The sequence below is a fragment of the Dermacentor albipictus genome, chromosome 2, assembly GCF_038994185.2.
Source record: "Dermacentor albipictus isolate Rhodes 1998 colony chromosome 2, USDA_Dalb.pri_finalv2, whole genome shotgun sequence".
Lineage (NCBI taxonomy): Eukaryota > Metazoa > Arthropoda > Arachnida > Ixodida > Ixodidae > Dermacentor > Dermacentor albipictus.
This window is the reverse complement of record NC_091822.1, coordinates 10890558-10908374: the sequence shown is the minus strand read 5'-3', so window position 1 is coordinate 10908374 and position 17817 is coordinate 10890558. Positions and strand designations below refer to the sequence as shown.

General features: G+C 48.2%; 1 protein-coding gene across 2 annotated transcripts in view; it reads right to left on the bottom strand.

Moving 5' to 3' along the window:
• The window catches only part of car (vacuolar protein sorting-associated protein 33A), a 212888-nt gene that overhangs the window by 87835 nt on the left and 107236 nt on the right, over window positions 1-17817 (bottom strand). For both annotated transcript variants that reach the window (XM_070533454.1, XM_070533453.1), the window contains 2 exons: window positions 13649-13739; window positions 10554-10628 (listed from right to left, as the gene is read on the bottom strand). In XM_070533454.1, the coding sequence (XP_070389555.1) occupies window positions 10554-10628; window positions 13649-13739 (166 nt within the window). The remainder of the gene's footprint in view (window positions 1-10553; window positions 10629-13648; window positions 13740-17817) is intronic.

Here is a 17817-nt window from a genome sequence, read left to right as displayed (position 1 = left end):
AGATAACACAAGGTTCGGCGACAACAGACAGCCGGGTAGAAGCATCGATAACTTTCCAGAAACTTCGGATACATGCAGGCGCGTTCCGCGCTGTGCGATTACATTTGTTAGGCGGCGAAACGTGGTCGCCCGATAAAGATAAGTACGTGTGTCAATGCTCCCCTCTTAAAAGGCATCGACCCGATGCTGCAAACAAACGAAAGTAATAAACAAAAGCATTTGTAGCACAGAAAAAAAAAATAAGGAAATTCGTCGGCGTCCGTAAAAGCGTTTAAGGCGCACCACGTGGACCACTTCAGATCGTGCGCGGCGCCGCTGTGAATGCGAAATGCCGTCTGGCACGACCTCATAGTCCAGTGCGCCAATACGTTGGATGATCTTGTACGGTCTGAAATAGCGACGCAAAAGCTTCTCGGTCAGTCCTTGTCGGCGTATAGGGGTCCATACCCAAACACGGTCGCCGGGCTGGTACTCAACGAAGCGTCGTCGGAGGTTGTAGTGTCGGATGTCGGTCCTCTGCTGGTTCTTGATCCGCAGGCGGGCGAGCTGTCGGGCTTCTTCGGCGTGCTGGAGATAGGTAGCGACGTTAAGATTATCCTCGTCAGAGACGTGCGGTAGCATGGCGTCGAGCGTCATCGTCGGGTTCCTGCCGTGCACTAGCTTGAATGGCGTGATCTGTGTTGTTTCTTGCACTGCCGTGCTGTAAGTGAATGTTACGTACGGCAGGACCGCATCCCAGGTCTTGTGTTCGACGTCGACGTACATTGCTAGCATGTCGGCGAGGGTTTTATTCAGGCGCTCTGTAAGACCATTCGTCTGCGGATGGTAGGCAGTTGTCCTCCTGTGACTTGTCTGGCTGCATTGCAGAATGGCTTGCATGAGCTCTGCGGTAAAAGCCGTTCCTCTGTCAGTGATGACAACTGCTGAAGCACCATGTCGCAGCAGGATGTTCTCGATAAAAAATTTCGCCACATCGGCTGCGCTACCTTTCGGCAGTGCTTTAGTTTCAGCGAAGCGGGTGAGGTAGTCCGTTGCTACGACGATCCGCTTATTTCTGGTTGTTGAGGCCGAAAAGGGTCCCAGCAAGTCCATCCCGATCTGCTGGAATGGTCGGCAAGGAGGCTCGATTGGCTGTAGTAATCCGACTGGCCTTGTCGGCGGCGTCTTGTATCACTGACAGTCTCGGCATGTTCTGACATAACGGGTGACGTTGGCAGTCAGGCGCAGCCAATAATACTTTTCTTGTATCCTCGATAGTGTCCGGGAAAATCCGAGGTGTCCAGCGGTCGGATCGTCATGTAGGGCGCGCAGTACTTCTGGACACAGCGCCGACGGAACAACAAGAAAGTAGTTGGCGCGGACTGGTGAGAAGTTCTTCTTCACGAGTAGATTGTTTTCAAGCATGAAGGAAGATAATCCGCACTTAAATGCTCTGGGGACAACATCGGTGTACCCTCCCAAATATTCGACGAGGCCTTTTAGCTCCGAGTCTGCCCATTGCTGTTCAGCAATGTCTTCCGCGCTTATTATTCCAAGGAATGCGTCGTCATTCTCGTCATCTTGCGGCGGTGGGTCAAGGGGGGCGCGTGATAGGCAATCGGCATCGGAGTGTTTTTGTCCGGACTTGTAGGTTACAGTGATGTCGTATTCTTGTAGTCTGAGGCTCCACCGCGTCAGTCGTCCTGAAGGATCCTTTATATTCACTAGCCAACACAACGCGTGATGGTCGCTGACGACTTTGAATGGCCTGCCATATAGATAAGGGCAAAATTTAGCTGTAGCCCAAACGATGCCGAGGCATTCGTTTTCAGTCGTAGAATAATTGCCTTCCGCTTTTGACAGCGACCGGCTAGCATAAGCTATCACCTGTTCGACTCCGTTTTTCCTCTGGACTAGAAGGGCACCGAGGCCTAGGCTACTGGCGTCAGTATGGATTTCTGTATCGGCGTACTCGTCGAAGTGCGCAAGTACCGGCGGCGACTGCATGCGTCGTTAGAGTTCTTCAAATGTGACGGACTGCGGTGTTTCCCACTTGAACTCAACATTACATTTAGTTAGACGTGTCAACGGCTCAGCGATGTGTGAAAAGTCCTTGACAAAGCGCCTGTAGTAGGCACACATGCCAAGGAATCTACGCACTGCCTTCTTGTCGATGGGTTGCGGGAACTGTGCGATGGCAGCTGTCTTTTGCGGGTCTGGGCGGACACCAGATCTGCTGATTACGTGGCCTAGGAACAGAAGCTCATCGTAAGCAAAGCGGCACTTTTCCGGCTTCAGAGTGAGCCCTGATGACTTTATGGCCTCTAGTACAGTCGTAAGCCACCTAAGGCGATCGTAAAAATTTCCGGCGAAGATGACGACGTCATCCAAGTAAACAAGACAGGTCTGCCATTTGAATCCTGCTAACACCATGACAAGCCGGAATGTTGCAGATGCCGAGCACAGTCCGTATGGCATAACCTTGAACTCATAGAGGCCGTCTGGGGGTGATGAAGGCCGTCTTTTCGCGATCTCTTTCGTGAACTTCTATTTGCCAATAGCCAGACTTGAGGTCCATTGACGAGAAGTATTTAGCATTGCAGAGCTGATCCAATGCGTCTTCTATCCGTGGGAGGGGGTATACGTCCTTCTTCGTGATCTTGTTCAGACGATGATAATCGACGCAGAAACGTAGGGTTCCGTCCTTTTTCTTCACCAGGACAACAGGGGACGCCTACGGGCTTTTCGACGGCTGGATGATGTCGTCGCGCAGCATTTCGTCGACCTGTTTTCTTATAGCTTTGCGTTTTCGCAGCGAAACTCGGTAAGGGCTCTGGCGGAGTGTCGAGCGTACTCCTCGGTGATTATGCAATGCTTGGCGACTGGTGTTTGTCGAATCCTCGATGACGTCGAAAAGCAGCCTTTGTATCATCGGAGCAGACTTCTGAGCTGCTGTTGCTTAATCACGGGGAGACTTGGATTAATGTCGTAGTCTCTTAATGTCTTAATGTCGATGACCATGGTTCCCGTGTTTCCTCGGGAACCATGGTCGTCGTGGTAGATGCGGCGGAATCCGAGAGCACAAACGCATTGCTGTTTTCCAGAATTTCCTTGATGTATGCGATCGTCGTGCCCTTGTTGATGTGCTTGATCTCCTGGCTGGAGTTTGTCAGCACCATTTTCGTGTTTCCTCCGTGCAGTCAAGCGATCCCTCTTGCGACGCAAATTTCACGATCTAGCAGTAGACGTTGGTCGCCTTCGACGACGCCTTCTACGTCAGCGGTTATTTCGGTGCCAACCGAAATAACAATGCTGGAGCGAGGCGGGATGCTCACTTGATCTTCGAGCACACTCAAGGCGTGGTGACTGCGAGGGCTCTCCAACGGTATCGCATGGTCTTCCGACAGAGTTTTTGACTTCGACTTCAGGTCGATGACTGCGCCGTGTTGGTTCAGGAAGTCCATGCCGAGAATGACGTCTCGTGAACACTGTTGGAGGATAACGAAGGTGACAGGGTAAGTCCGGTCGTGAATGGTAATTCTTGCCGTGCACATTCCAGTTGGCGTTATGAGGTGTCCTCCAGCGGTCCGAATCTGAGGGCCTTCCCAGGTAGTCTTAACTTTCTTCAACTGGGTGGCGATGTGTCCACTCATGATGGTGTAATCAGCCTCTGTGTCGACTAAGGCGGCGACTGCGTGGCCGTCGAGAAGCACGTCGAGGTCGGTGGTTCTTTGTCTTGCATTTCAGTTCGGTCTTGGCGTCGGATCACGACTGCGTCGCGTTGACCTGTGGCTGGTATGTGACGTCGTCAGGTCGTCTTTTGTCATCGCATTCTTTCCTTCCAGACTTCGTCGGGACGGCGGCGTGTCGTTATGTCGTCGAGGTAGTTTCTTCGGCGTCTTCGTCGGTGGCGGAGGATCTTCGTCAGTTCGACGGACAGCAACCGCACCTCCATCGGTTGCTGCTTTTAGTTTTCCGGATATGGGCTCGCTGACTGGCCCCGGGCTGGGCCAGTGTATGGTCGGCGCTGCGGCGACAGGTAGCGGCCTGGTGATGGCGAACGCGACGGACATCGAGAGCTCCACTGAGTAGCCGCGAGGTAGTCAGCGATATCGCGAGGGCGTTCACCTTGCTGCGGGCGCGGAGCGTTGACGGCGAAACCTCGCAGTCCCATTTCTTGGTATGGACATCGTCGGTAGACGTGACTGGCTTCCCCGCAGTGGTAGCAGAGCGGGCGGTGGTCAGGAGCGCGCCAAACGTTGGTCTTTCTCGGGTAGCTGCGCTGTGCGACGGGTGGGCGTGATGGCGGCGGCGGCGGCGGTGGTGGACGGAATTGTGGCGTTACAGGGCCCTGGCGCAGTCGAGGAGGAGGACCTTGACGGCGTACGACGGCGGCGTAGGTCGTCGCTTCGGGCTGGGGTTGCGGTAATTGAGGTTGCACCTCCGGAACTCCAAGCGACCGCTGAACCTCATCTTTGACGATGTCAGCGATCGAGGCCACTTGAGGCTGCGACGACGGGAAGATCTTCTGAAGCTCCTCTCGTACGTCTGCCCTGATAGCCTCGCGCAGGTCGTCGGAAGCCAGTGATTGAACTCCGGCATAGTTTGTAGGGTTGGTGCGGCGGTCGAATTGCCGGTTTCATATCTTGAGTGTCTTCTCGATGCTAGTGGCCTCGCGAAGAAACTCTTCGACGGTCTTCGGTGGGTTTCGTACCATACCGGCGAAAAGTTCCTCCTTTGCACCACGCATTAGTAGCCGGACTTTCTTTTCCTCGGACATTTCCGGGTCGGCGTGGCGGAATGGGCGGCTCATTTCTTCTGTAAAAATTGCGGTGGTCTCGTTCGGCAGCTGCACTCGGGTTTCTAGTAGTGCTCGGGCTCGTTCTCGGCGTACGACGCTTGTGAAAGTCTGCAGGAAGCTGCTTCGGAAAAGGTCCCAGGTCGTTAAGGTGGCTTCTCTGTTCTCGAACCACATCCTGGCAGCATCTTCCTATGCGAAGAAGACATGTCGCAGTTTGTCGTCGCTGTTCCAGCTGTTAAATGTAGTGACCCTCTCGTACGTCTCGAGCCAGGTTTCCGGGTCCTCGAATGTTGAACCGCGGAACGTGGGGGGCTGCCTGGGCTGCTGCAGCACGACGGGGGATGCTGGGGATGCCATTGAGGTGGACTTGGTGGCAATCTTCCTGCTCGTCTCAGGTAGAAGTCTGTGCTCTGGGGGCAGTCCTTGCAGTCGGAGGCTACCACGCTGGTCTTGGGCGACGTTGGTTTGGTCCTCAGGCTTCGGGCTTGGATCGCGGCTTTGCGGGGGCATTCGGTATATGAACGCACAAGCACCTCCACCAGATGTCACATGGTGGAGGCATTGAAGAACACAGTAGTAATACTAAGAAAGACAAAACTAACTTTTATTGGGCGAACCTGTGCCTACAAAAACAGGCTACACTTATAGCACAACGATAGCGGCGAACACGGTCGGCGATCGTTGAAAATCTGATCAGCGGGTCAAGTGCGTCGGCTTTTATACAGCAGTCGTCGAATGTTCCAGACTAATCGTTGGGGCCCGCGTGCCTTCCACAAAGTTCTACACCATTCGCGTCACGCGATGAAATCAGATAACATAAGGTTCGGCGACAACAGACAGCCGGGTAGAAGCATCGATAACTTTCCAGAAACTTCGGATGCATGCAGGCGCGTTCCACGCTGTGCGATTACATTTGTTATGCGGCGAAACGTGGTCGTCCGATAAAGATAAGTACGTGTGTCAATATTCACACTATCAATCAAGTGATAGAAAAATGTGCGGAGTATAACTAACCTTTATATATAGCTTTCATTGATTACGAGAAAGCGTTTGATTCAGTCGAAACCTCAGCAGTCATGGAAGCATTGCGGAATCGGGGTGTAGACGAGCCGTATGTAAAAATACTGAAAAAAATTTATAGCGGCTCCACAGCCACCGTAGTCCTCCATAAAGAAAACAACAATGCTATTCACAACGTTACAGGAGGTATTCAGAGACCTGGATTGGGAAGAATTGGAGATAAGAGTTAATGGAGAATACCTTAGTAACTTGCGATTCGCTGATGATATTGCATTGCTTAGTAACTCAGGGGACCAACTGCAATGCATGCTCACTGACTTGGAGAGGCAAAGCCGAAGGGTGGGTCTAAAAATTAATCTGCAGAAAACTAAAGTAATGTTTAACAGCCTCAGAAGAGAACAGCAGTTTACGATAGGTAGTGAGGCACTGGAAGTGGTAAGGGAATACATCTACTTAGGACAGGTAGTGACTGCGGATCTGGATCATGAGACTGAAATAATCAGAAGAATAAGAATGGGCTGGGGTGCGTTTGGCAGGTATTCTAAGATCATGAACAGCAGGTTGCCATTATCCCTCAAGAGAAAAGTTTATAACAGCTGTGTCCTACCAGTACTCACGTACGGGGCAGAAACCTGGAGGCTTACGAAAAGGGTTAAACTTAAATTGAGGACTTCGCAACGAGCTATGGAAAGAAGAATGATAGGTGTAACGTTAAGGGAAAAGAAAAGAGCAGATTGGGTGAAGGAACAAACTCGAGTTAATGACATCTTAGTTGAAACCAAGAAAAAGAAATGGGCATGGGCCGGACATGTAATGAGGAGGGAAGATAACCGATGGTCATTAAGGGTTACGGACTGGATTCCAAGGGAAGGGAAGTGTAGCAGAGGGCGGCAGAAAGTAGGTGGGCGGATGGCATTAAGAAGCTTGCAGACAACATGGCCACAATTAGCACATGACCGGGGTAGTTGGAGAAGTATGGGAGAGGTCTTTGCCCTGCAGAGGGCGTAACCAGGTTGATGATGATGATGATGACGACGACGTGTTATGAATGCTCAGCTATAACAGACACATCCTGTGTGACTGCAATGTTCGTAAATGTTAAAGTGCCCCAGCTAGTCAAAATCAATTCCAAGATTAATTTGAAAATTACTTGAGTGTCCCTCAAAGCCTGTACGTTGCTTTGAGATTTTAATCCCCACAGTTTCACTTTACTTTCAGCAATGTCATTGTGAAACAGAACTTCAGACCACTACCTGTCTTTCAGTGAACAAAGAAGCGAAACCATTATTGCTGTTCTGTACTATGTTTTCTAAAGTATAGATGGGTTGGTACAACATAGTGCAGGTGAAACGCAATAAAAGCAAGGATAGACGAAGGGCTGCACGTGTATTGTACCCTTCCGTCTGTCCTCATCTTTTGCACTTTACTTGCAGTAGTATGTTGAGCACACAATAGTGACAATTAAATCTAGGAGAACAAGAGGATAGCAAAGGCTGCATGGGCATTACTCTTTTCTGTGTGTTGCAATGGCAGGGTTCAGCACAGTAAACTGTTTGAGGTGGCGCAGGCAAATCGAATATACCTATAGTTTCCAGTTGTGGCCTCTGAGACTGGTATGCAGGACACCAATTTGGCTTTGCATATCTCAGAGGCACAGTCAGAAATGTGGTGGTCGTGATGTGTTTCCGGCTAATGCAATCACTTTCCACGAATGATTTCATATGCGTCCACACACCACAGCAGCAACAGCTCTTGTGGACCATTCTTGTGGACAGAGACTACAGTCGAACCTCGCAATGAAATCGATGGGGGGCACAAAAAAAAAAATATGCTTTCGCGAGAATTTCATTGTTGCGAAATGAGACTTGTCGGGATGCGCGACTCTCACGCGTCCCCTGATGTTTTTCCCGCATAGCGCGTCTCCTGTATTGCGGCTTCGCCGCGTGGCCTGCGTGATGCCCGCGGCGGTCGATGTGGTTGGGGCGCAGTGCGAGAGATGGCGCGAGTGTTGCACTGCTAACGTCGCCGACAGGCGAGGTTACCTGGGCGCCGAAAGGAAGGCGCTTGCTCTCTTGGGTTCGGCACAGCAAGCAGTGTGGACATGCCGTGCCACGTGTGCGCCGATCCATACCGGATACCGACCGGATAGCTCGCTATCCGGTCGCGGTGAGTCGGACTTCTAGATTTGTCGCGCGCACATCGGCATGTTTTGTGGATAGCAATTCGGCTAGCAGGCATTGATCTATGAAAGGTGCAATAAATGCCTTGTGATTATTTGCACTACTGTGTTGTCGCTCCTTTGTCCCAAGAGCACGGATGTGAGAACACCACAGACTGCAGATAGGCAATGCGTCGCAGAATGAAACTTTCGTTAGCCTATGTTGGCAAGCTTTGCTCGAGGATATAGAACTATATTGCCAGCAGTACAAAGTGTGCCACATGCATTGATCAGCAGTGGCAACACTGCCGTGGAGCAGTACTCTCGGTCAACTGCTTTCAGAGATACAATCGCTTTTGCGAGATTTTGCGTAACTCGGCACCGAACTAGGAGCAACAGAACTCTACGCATGCAGTAGCATTTCTCCAATGCACACTGTTGCCCACAGGTGTCAACGTGTACGGTGCCAAGCATGAAACCGATTGTATCTCATATACCCAAAGGCAATCGATCGAGATTACAGCGCCTTCGCGCATTTCTACATCCGTGCAAATCCGCACACGATGCATGTCGGGTGGCACCAAAACCAGCGTTCTTGAAGCAAGGGATGTGTATTCCCGGACAAGCGCTCAGCCACGGCCCAATGCCTGGCACTCCATGCTGCGATCACCATCTCAAGCACCATAAACAATTCCACGTCGGTGGGGCGTGTTGTAGCCAGGAAGGAAGAGCGAGACGGCCAGGCGAGGAGTCACATATGCACACGTCTAATGGTCCCTCAGACGTGTTCTATCTCAAGAAGAAGAGCAGGCGCTGCCAGACCACGCGGAGTCACGAGGAACTATGTCTCCTCGTTTTCACTAGATGGCAGCATATACAACAGGACGTGGATTTTCTTGATTTTGCTGCATTTTTTTCACTGAGACGCATATTCGCACTGCACTAGGCGTGCAAAAACCATAATATTATGCAGGTAGCAAGTTACGTGCCACTTCAAAGAGGCAATTAACAAACAAGATGGCGGCCATGTTTTGTTTCCAGTGCATGCAACCACTTCCGGTGCTTGGTTGATCTTGTATACAAAAATGGCGGTGCCCACAGGAGTGTAGTGCAGTGGCATTTTATGCAATTTTAGTGCAAAGCAATCACATTTGAGCACATTTCGAAGCCTGCTAGCCTTGCGTAAGTAGGTAATATGCAGAGTTCCATCCTAGCAAATTTCGTTGACGCGGGATAGTAGCACAGCTACATTTTGTTGCCGAGAGGTACGAAATGCACTGAATCCTATAGGCCTTCGCCAGGAATACGAAAATATTTTGTTGTCGCGAGAATTTTGCAGTCGCGGAATTTCTGCCTCAGGGGTTTCGATTTTAATGCCATGCTGAAGTGCACTGCTGGCTTGACATAAAGGGCCTGAAACATCCCAGTGCCTGTAAAGTGTCCTCTGTAGAAAACCAGCTATGCAGTGGTGAACTAATACAGCAGTTGGTTGGATAACCTGCGAAATCGTAGACAAATTTTCTTGGTAGTCTTTATTAATGCTACTTATGCCCATTTTTTTTACATTATGCATATGCTTACTATACAGATTTACCATACTTAACCCCTTCAGCCACGGCGTCCACGTTTGTGGATGCGACTTATCTTTGCCACTTCTGTGCAGTGGTTACAAGGAATAGACAACGAACAATATCCTTTGAGTAAATTGAACATCCTTCTTTCCTAAAGTACACACATTTCACTTCTGAGTGAATGCTTTGGTAAAGGCATTGCCTTGTTTGATGGGACGTTTGAAGTGGAGCATATTGGTAGTAATTGTGAGATACCATTTTTTCCCTTGTTGTAACGCTTGCACCTGATAATTAACCTAAGCACATAATTCGAGTGGGTGAATCAATATTCTCTGTAATGCCACTTCTGAGCAGAACTCGGGTTCCTCAGGCACATAGTAGAGAGTTGCAGACAGGCACCATTGCACCCTCCAAACCTTTATCAAACCAACAAGCTTTGGGAGAGAGCCTTGGCCAGCTCTGTCCTCGAGGGTCAGCAATGGCTGATTGCGAAGGCCCAGGACACTGCCTGAGCTCAAAGCATTCAGGAATGAGGACGCCTCTCCAAAGCTTCATTTATGTAATAAAGATGTTTATTCTCTCTTAATATTTTCAATGAAGAAATCTAGCGTGACTGACCATACAATATTTTATTACTATGTAATTATGACAGGTCACTATATAAAATGCACAGAATCATTCTCCCACCTTGACTTGATTTCTAGGGTGTCTCCAGCACCTTGGCATAAAATTATGTAAATTTCACAAATTTATCAGTTTAGGCTGTAATTCATGACTGAAGGGGTCAAAGTAAGTTGACAGTGAGCCATCTTTTGAATTCTACTGCCTGCCTGTGAAACTTTTAATTCTTCCCAAATAAAAAATTTTCTTTCTCGCCTACATGATTAGACCTGACAGCCTCTGCAAGTTGCTGAACCCAACATCGAAGGGACCAGCTTTGTCACAGTGTCCTGCATTGGCCAAATGAATGAGAACCCCACAAGTCATGCGCCAATGCTGGCTTTTCTTGTGGCAAGACACTCACCTTGTTCGACAGCAAGGTTTTCAAAGAAGGACTCCTGGTCCGTCACCTTCTTGACCTCTTCGGCCAGGGACGTGTCTGCAGGCACAGGCAGAGTTCACATTGTACAAGCGGTCACGATACACCAGTGATAAGAGCATGCACTCCTGATTTGGTGCATGCCCTTGACGTGCTGCAGAGGGCAGACAGTGGGTCTAGCTCTATGCGTGCTGATGGAAGTTTGCTATTACTGTCAGCAACCCACAAGCTGACAAGCACTCAAACTTCCACTTGTAAATTACACTTGTAAGCAGCTTCAATCCAGCTCACTGGCTTGAGCAAGGCTGTTCCTCTGGAGCTCTATGCTTCTACCAAACTTCACAAAAATGTAAGGTGCCCATAGGTGGACATTAAAGTTTGTTAACATTTTAACAATCTCCACCACAACAGTACTGATTGATTGAGTGATTGATTGATTTGATTGATTGATTGATTGATTGATCCTGCAAGCGAGCGAGCAGGTGAGTGAGTGAGTGTTATTTAAGATTTCTCTGACAGCATCCAAACACTTTTCTTTCACACCAACACCCCCGAGAACAATACTGTCTTGAAGAAAAATTCTTTTAGTGTCTGTAAAACATACTTTGGTAAGGAACAAACACTGTCTGTAAAGACAAGCAGCTGCCAGAGAAGTCTTTCTGGCAGGTGCTCATTTTCACTGACAATGTTCACAAAGATGTATAGCACAACAAAAAGCACATTCATAAATAACAGGAGCACATATTCTTAATGCAGTGCAAATGTGATGCTCACAGTAGACAGACTTTAAACTTGGGCACAGAGATCAAGTAAGCCTGGTGAAAGTTAAAAAATGAATAGTGACCCAAGCACAGCTGCAAATAATGCCTTAGTGCTGCCATACCACCATCTTCATGCTCTGCATACGTACAAAGACAGCGCTTTTTCGACACTTTTCTTTCATTTTGCGACAGTTCATAATTTTTCCGATTTCATGTTGAAGTCTATGTTGGCCTGTAGTGAGAATTATAAAGGCAAACATTAAGTGCAGTAAGAAAGATAAATTGAGAGTGTTACAATTCTGGCTGGCATTGGAGACTGCCTATGTTAGCAGCTAAGAATACAGCTTTGAGCCCAAGTAAAGAAACAAATTTGGAGCCGTCTGGCAGACTATTTCTGTGACATGGTGCCACTTTGTGTCAACAAGAAAATGCTAAGAAAAGCACATACAATCAACTCTCGTCATAACGGACCCTGATAATCCAACAAAAAATGTCCGTTTTATTCGAAGTCCATAATATCCGGAACGCCTCACTTCCGAAACTTTCGTCACAATGTCTAACAACCTTTTTGCAAGTAGTGAGTGACGATCGTCCAAAGTAAAAAAGAAACAAAAAAGTAGCAGTTTGGCCCGCAAGGCGAAGCATCGATTACGACAGCAAATTAAGCAAGATAAGCGCGGCAGCAGCAGCGAGCAAATCGCCCTTCGTGCTGCCTCTGGCTTCAATGTGAACTAAACACAGACGAAAGCGCAGTGCATACAAAGCTACCAGCACTGGGTGCACCTTGTTCACACTGCACATCACTTTCCAGATACATGCCGTAAGCAGCAGCCGCCGGAGTACAACCCCTCTCTCTGACCCCTTCCCCCCCCCCCTCTTGTGCCTGGCACGCGAAAGAAGACGGCACGGTTCTTCCCTCCTTTCTCCCCTGCACACGTGATATTGAGCCACAATCGTTGGCCTGACTGTCGCAAGTCAGTTGCTAGCCTGTGTCGACGCGGCAAAAGTCCGTTTTATGCGCCAGTTTTGAAAAAAATTGCCGCCAATTTCGTCCACTGCAGCCGATAGTCTGCTGTAGCGCGGTTCATAAAAAGCGAACTTCCCTGCATTAGTAAAATAGGTAGAACAAATTAAGGCTGAAATATGGTTCATTATATATGAAAGTCTGTTGTACGCAGGTCTGTTTTAATGAGCGTAAACTGTACTACCACTGTATTTTACAACTTTACGTGTGTGAACCCATGTTGGCAGATAAGTTCTATGTTGGCAGCTAAGAGAGCCGAAGTAAAAGAACAAACCCAAAACTGTCTGGCAGACTGTCTCTGTGACATGACGCCAGCTTGCGTCAACAAGGAAAAGCTACGAAAAGCACATATTACCATTGTATTTTACAACTTTGCGTGTGCAAACCTATGAAAGACATAATGCAGCTTACATTAGGCATACAAGAAAGCTTGATTATGTTTTCCTGTAAGCAGAAGACCTTCCCGTCGAGCTTCCAAGTCTTCTACTCAGCCACCATCTTGTTTGGACAGCAATGTAGCTTGCATCGTTCTTGGTTTTGATGCTATCCTCACATGCTCTCTTTTGCTGGGTTTTTATTAATTGGAATAAAAGTTGAGATGGCTGCAGGAACTGTCTACAGCGAGCATTGGAAAACAGCCACTAGGCTCCTGACTGTGGCAAATCAATTCTATGGAAGCCTACAAGGTGGCAGTAGGTTCATGAAAGGAAAAATTGTCATCCACCAAACCGTAGCACAAAGTAAAAAAGAAACACATCTGACACATCTGAAAGAACTGACACATCTCTATGTGTCAGTTCTGCATGAAGATATAATTTAGGCAGTGACATAAACATGACTGGAGACAGCAGGCTACCCAAAAAGAATGGGTGGTAACACATCGTCGACATGCCATAGCAGCACAGGAATTCTGCGCTGCGCTGTGGAATCCAGAGGTCATGTTCCATCCTCAGCTGAGCCACGCAGAAAAGGCACCACAACTTGCAAATAGCACTGACAGATGGCGAGTATGAAAAATTAGAATTGCTCAGACTAGATTTATGAGAAACTCTACCTTGCTGAAAGTTAGTTTTGTGTTGAGGCAGCGATGGCGCCAATTTTTTACTCCACTAACATTTTTTTTTCTTGCTCACAAGAGCTGTGTTTGATAAAATTGACACTCTGAAAATTAAGGAGCAGTAATTTATCACTTGAGCTTGATTTCATGTTCACCTAACTGTCCAACTAAGCATGTCCAACTAAGCAGACAGTGCAGTGCTAGTTGTGCACAAACAGGAGCAAAAAGTGTGACTGACGGTTGGCAAGGGACTTGCGCTTGAGCTGCATACTGGGTAGCCGGTCCACAAACTGCTTGATCTCCCCAATGGTTTTGGCGTCATGACGTACCTGCAATATGAAATTGAGGGGCCACATACATGGAGACAGTTACAGGAGTATGAAGCAAGGATAAGCAACAGTATGTGATAGCAATGCATCTCTAAATGTATTGAAAGGAGAAGAGAAGATGGAAGGTGGGGACCATTAGGCGTGCAAAAGTAATAAATTTATGCAGCTCAGCTCTACGAAATTTCACGGGCTTCCCATGACATTTTCAAATAAAGAAGCAACATTATGTAATCTGCAAATAATTCTTCTGATGTGTTTGCTGAAGATAGTACGCAAAAAGTAGAAAAGTGATGTTAAAGATGTTATCGTGACTTTCATTGTGTGCGTAACTTTTGTGACTTCGTAGAGCGACTACTTCACCTCACAAAGCTACTCTATTACAGAGTCCTTAAAGCAAGTGTTTGCCCTTAGGGAAAAGCACCATTAAGGCACATGGTGGGAATACTATTTTGAACATGCCACACTGAGGGAACATGAACAAATCTGCAGAACCTTGAGTTGGTATGATGTGAGCCATTGTTGAAATAGCTGTAATGATGAAATTTGCAGGAACAGCAGTTAATAAGTTTCTATTACACTGTCATTAAATGCTTTTAGTTATGAGACTTAAGTAAGCTATAGAGATGTCCAACTGCAACCTCAAATGAAGCTCTGGACTACACCTGTAATATCTAGTGGTAACTGCTGGGATCAAGATTGGTTGGGAAAGAGCATGTGTGTGTGGCCTTCTTAAAGAGGCCTTTGTGTTGTCTTTCTGCAAGCAGTGAATGACCAAGAAAAGGTGATCACTGAGCCATTTCTGCATTCCAGTGGGTAAAATGTGAAGATGTTTTGCCAAGTGACTCGGAACTCAAGCATAAAATAACCTGTAGCCAGACCGAAGGGAAAACTGGAGGGCCAAAAGCCTGTCAACTTGTGAATAATGGTAAATCCAGTATTTTTCTTCAGACAGCAGCAGCTTGTGCAGAAGGATGCCTTATATTGTCGGCTGTTACTTGACGCTGGAAACCTGCTGTTGAGTTTCTACACTCCTGAACTGTACTCTGAACACAGAAACCTGGTGCACTCGCTCTGGCTCTTTGTATCAGTTGAACACGAATGGATGCAATTTGGTGCTCTTCTACGGCTCAGGAATAAACAGAAGCCGGTCAACAGAATGGTGGTGGTAAACTTCATTGAAAGTGGGAAAGGGGGAAGTCAACAGAATAGTGACTATGCAGGAAATACAAAAGAACCACAGACTTAAGGTGTGTTTCTTAGCTGAAAAAGACATTATCTCACTCAGTGAACAAATGGGGCTGTGTTTCTCTTTAGTTAAAGCTGTATGTAGCAGACAATGAAGCTGAAAAAGCAAAAGGAAGATTAGCTGTCACGTTTATTTGAAATGTAAGAATAGTGAGGAAAAGTGAAATGAAAGAGCGCAGGTGAGATCTGAACTCACATCTGCCACCTTATGTATGCACTGCTCCACCATTAATTAAGTTACGACACTGGCTATTTCCGTGTGTGCACCAGCGCTCGTGCGTGTCGTGTCTCCCTCTGGGTCTCTGCCAAGATACGCGCTGTTCTGCTTAAAGATACCAGGTCTAATCCAGGGAGTGCTAGTCATCGACAACCACAGTGGGACCACACCCCTTCACATCTGCAGGCTGTCCCCGGCACCTTAGGTGTGGCACGAGCAGACGCTGTGGCAGTGCACCCCTCCAAGGGTCAGCCAAAAAGGACCCTTCCTGCATTTGCTGCATGTCCAGTCCTGTAAATCCGAATTGAGGCAGTAGTCCCAGCTCACCCTTTCAATGTATCCCACCTCAGTGCACAAACTACGCAGACTCCACTAACTTGCAGAAAATTCTACGTCGGGCAGACTGGATGCTGCAAAACGGTCACGCGCGAGAGCATCAGCTGACTATAAAAAATAATGAAATGGTCAATTTGCCCGCGCATTGCACTGGCTGCACTTGTGGGGCGCCATTTCATCTTACGAAGCTACTAGGAAGATGCAAGAAAGCACGTGCCCTAGAGATTTCGGAAGTGTTTCTTATCAAAAGAAGAGGTAGCGCCTGTGTAAGTGACACATCTGTATCGTTGTTCAATGCAGAAATGTCTTTTCTGATTGCCGTATTTACTTGATCCTAATGCGCCTCTTATTGCATACCTATTTGCCGTGACCTAAAAAAAAGAAAAGTCCTTTACAGTACTGCACACCTCATTCTTTCATATTTTCTCTCATTTGTAAAAACAAAAGATTTACTCCCAATGCACTAAAGTTGCAATAAATAAAAAAAAGTCGCAGTTTTGCCCGAAAAAGCGAAGCATCGATTACGATAGTAACTTAGTAGACAGCTAAACGAAAAGTAAAGACAGTAGTTTTATCGGCCGTATAAACTTTTAAACAGTCGCTGATTAACTAAATTAACAAGCATGGTGTCACATGTGCACAAGTAAAGCAAACATGAACACATCTCACTCAGTGACCGCGAAAACTCTGCTGTCAAAATGCTGGAGCGAGGAAGTGCGGTAGCAGAAGCGAGGGAATTGACCTTCGTGCGGCCTCTCGCTTCAACACGAACTAAGCGACGAGAACACAGCACTGTGCGCCTAGATGTGTAGACTCTTGTCTCTGTCACAGATCGCTTTCGAGATAGGGGCTGCGTGGCTGCGCCGTGTGTAGCAACAGCCGTTGTAGAATGCCTCTCCTGTTTGCGCTAGTCCCGTGCACAAGTTTCGGCAACTCCGAACGCCCGTGATGCGTCCCGATTTCTGTCCGTCTCCGCACACCTGATAGCTTCCCTTTTAATTGCAGCATCATGACGAACTCGGCATGTCTTTGCAGTCGGCACTTCCATGCTGATGGAGCAAACGCAGAAAACTGGAAGACCGGGAAGACGGACAGTAAACTAACCTAAGCCAAAGGAAGTACAGTCGAACCTCGATATATCGAACAGCGCGGTGATCGCAAAATAGTTCGATATAGCCAGAATTCGACATATAAAATCACGTAGAAAACGTGTCAAAAACTAGCACAAATCAATCAATGAACCAATCGTGGCGCAATAGATACTCACATGAAGCTTCAAACAAAGTATTTATTTCGTTCGCTGAAAGTACTGAAGCAGCGTAGCCTGCTTCATATTGGCAACCGCGTGCTTGACCACGGCGTCCTCAACATAGTCCAAACGGTCCAGAAGAGACGGTCCAGTGCCTTCTATTGCGCCGCAGTAGCGGCGTACAACGGCCAATGCAGCTACAGCCTCAGTTGCAGTCGGGAGCGGGGCAACATCAGCGCTTGCTGGATCAGCCTCGGCAGCGTCTTCGTTCGGCCGCTCAGCAGTCACTTCTGCCGCGATCTCACGTCTGTTAGGGCCGATATACGCTCGAGCCACCCATTGCCGCAAGCAGCACCGCACGCTTGCGGTCGCACGAAAAATTGCACGTATCCAGCACTTGTGCACAAATCACGATTTACACTGTGTGCACAGTGTATACCTTACACATTGTAAACTGAAATTTGTGCACAAGTGTTTGATACGTGCAATATTTCGCGCGACCGCACGCGTGCGGTGCGGCTCGCGGCGATGGGCGGCTCGAGCAAACTCCGCCACTGTTCCGGTGCTGTCGTCACCGCCAACGAAGTCCTCAATGCACATGCTGTGTGGCTCAGCACCGACAAAGCGCTCCAACTGGCTCCACGGCCACCTCAATCACGCGCGCACGGCGGGGCTTGCCCCCGCCGTGCACCGTGCGCGCGTGATCGAGGCGGCCGTGCTGGCCCCAAGCCGCCGTGTGTGTACGCCGCTACGTTCAAATGGCGCCCTCGGTGCAACCGATGTGGGCAGCTGTCGTACGAAGCAGTCCGGAACGCCCATCGCGCCGCCGCTATCTTCGAGAGTGTTGCAGGAAAGCTCGCCTCCTGTCAACAGAGCGCACTTGGTCCGGGGCGGCGGAGTTCGATATATCCATTTTACATCCGGCCCCGTTCGAAATAAAAAATTAAAGATGCATGCGATTTTCCACGTGATATAGAAAGTGTTCGATATACGCAATAATTCTATATATCCGTGTTTGATATATCGAGGTT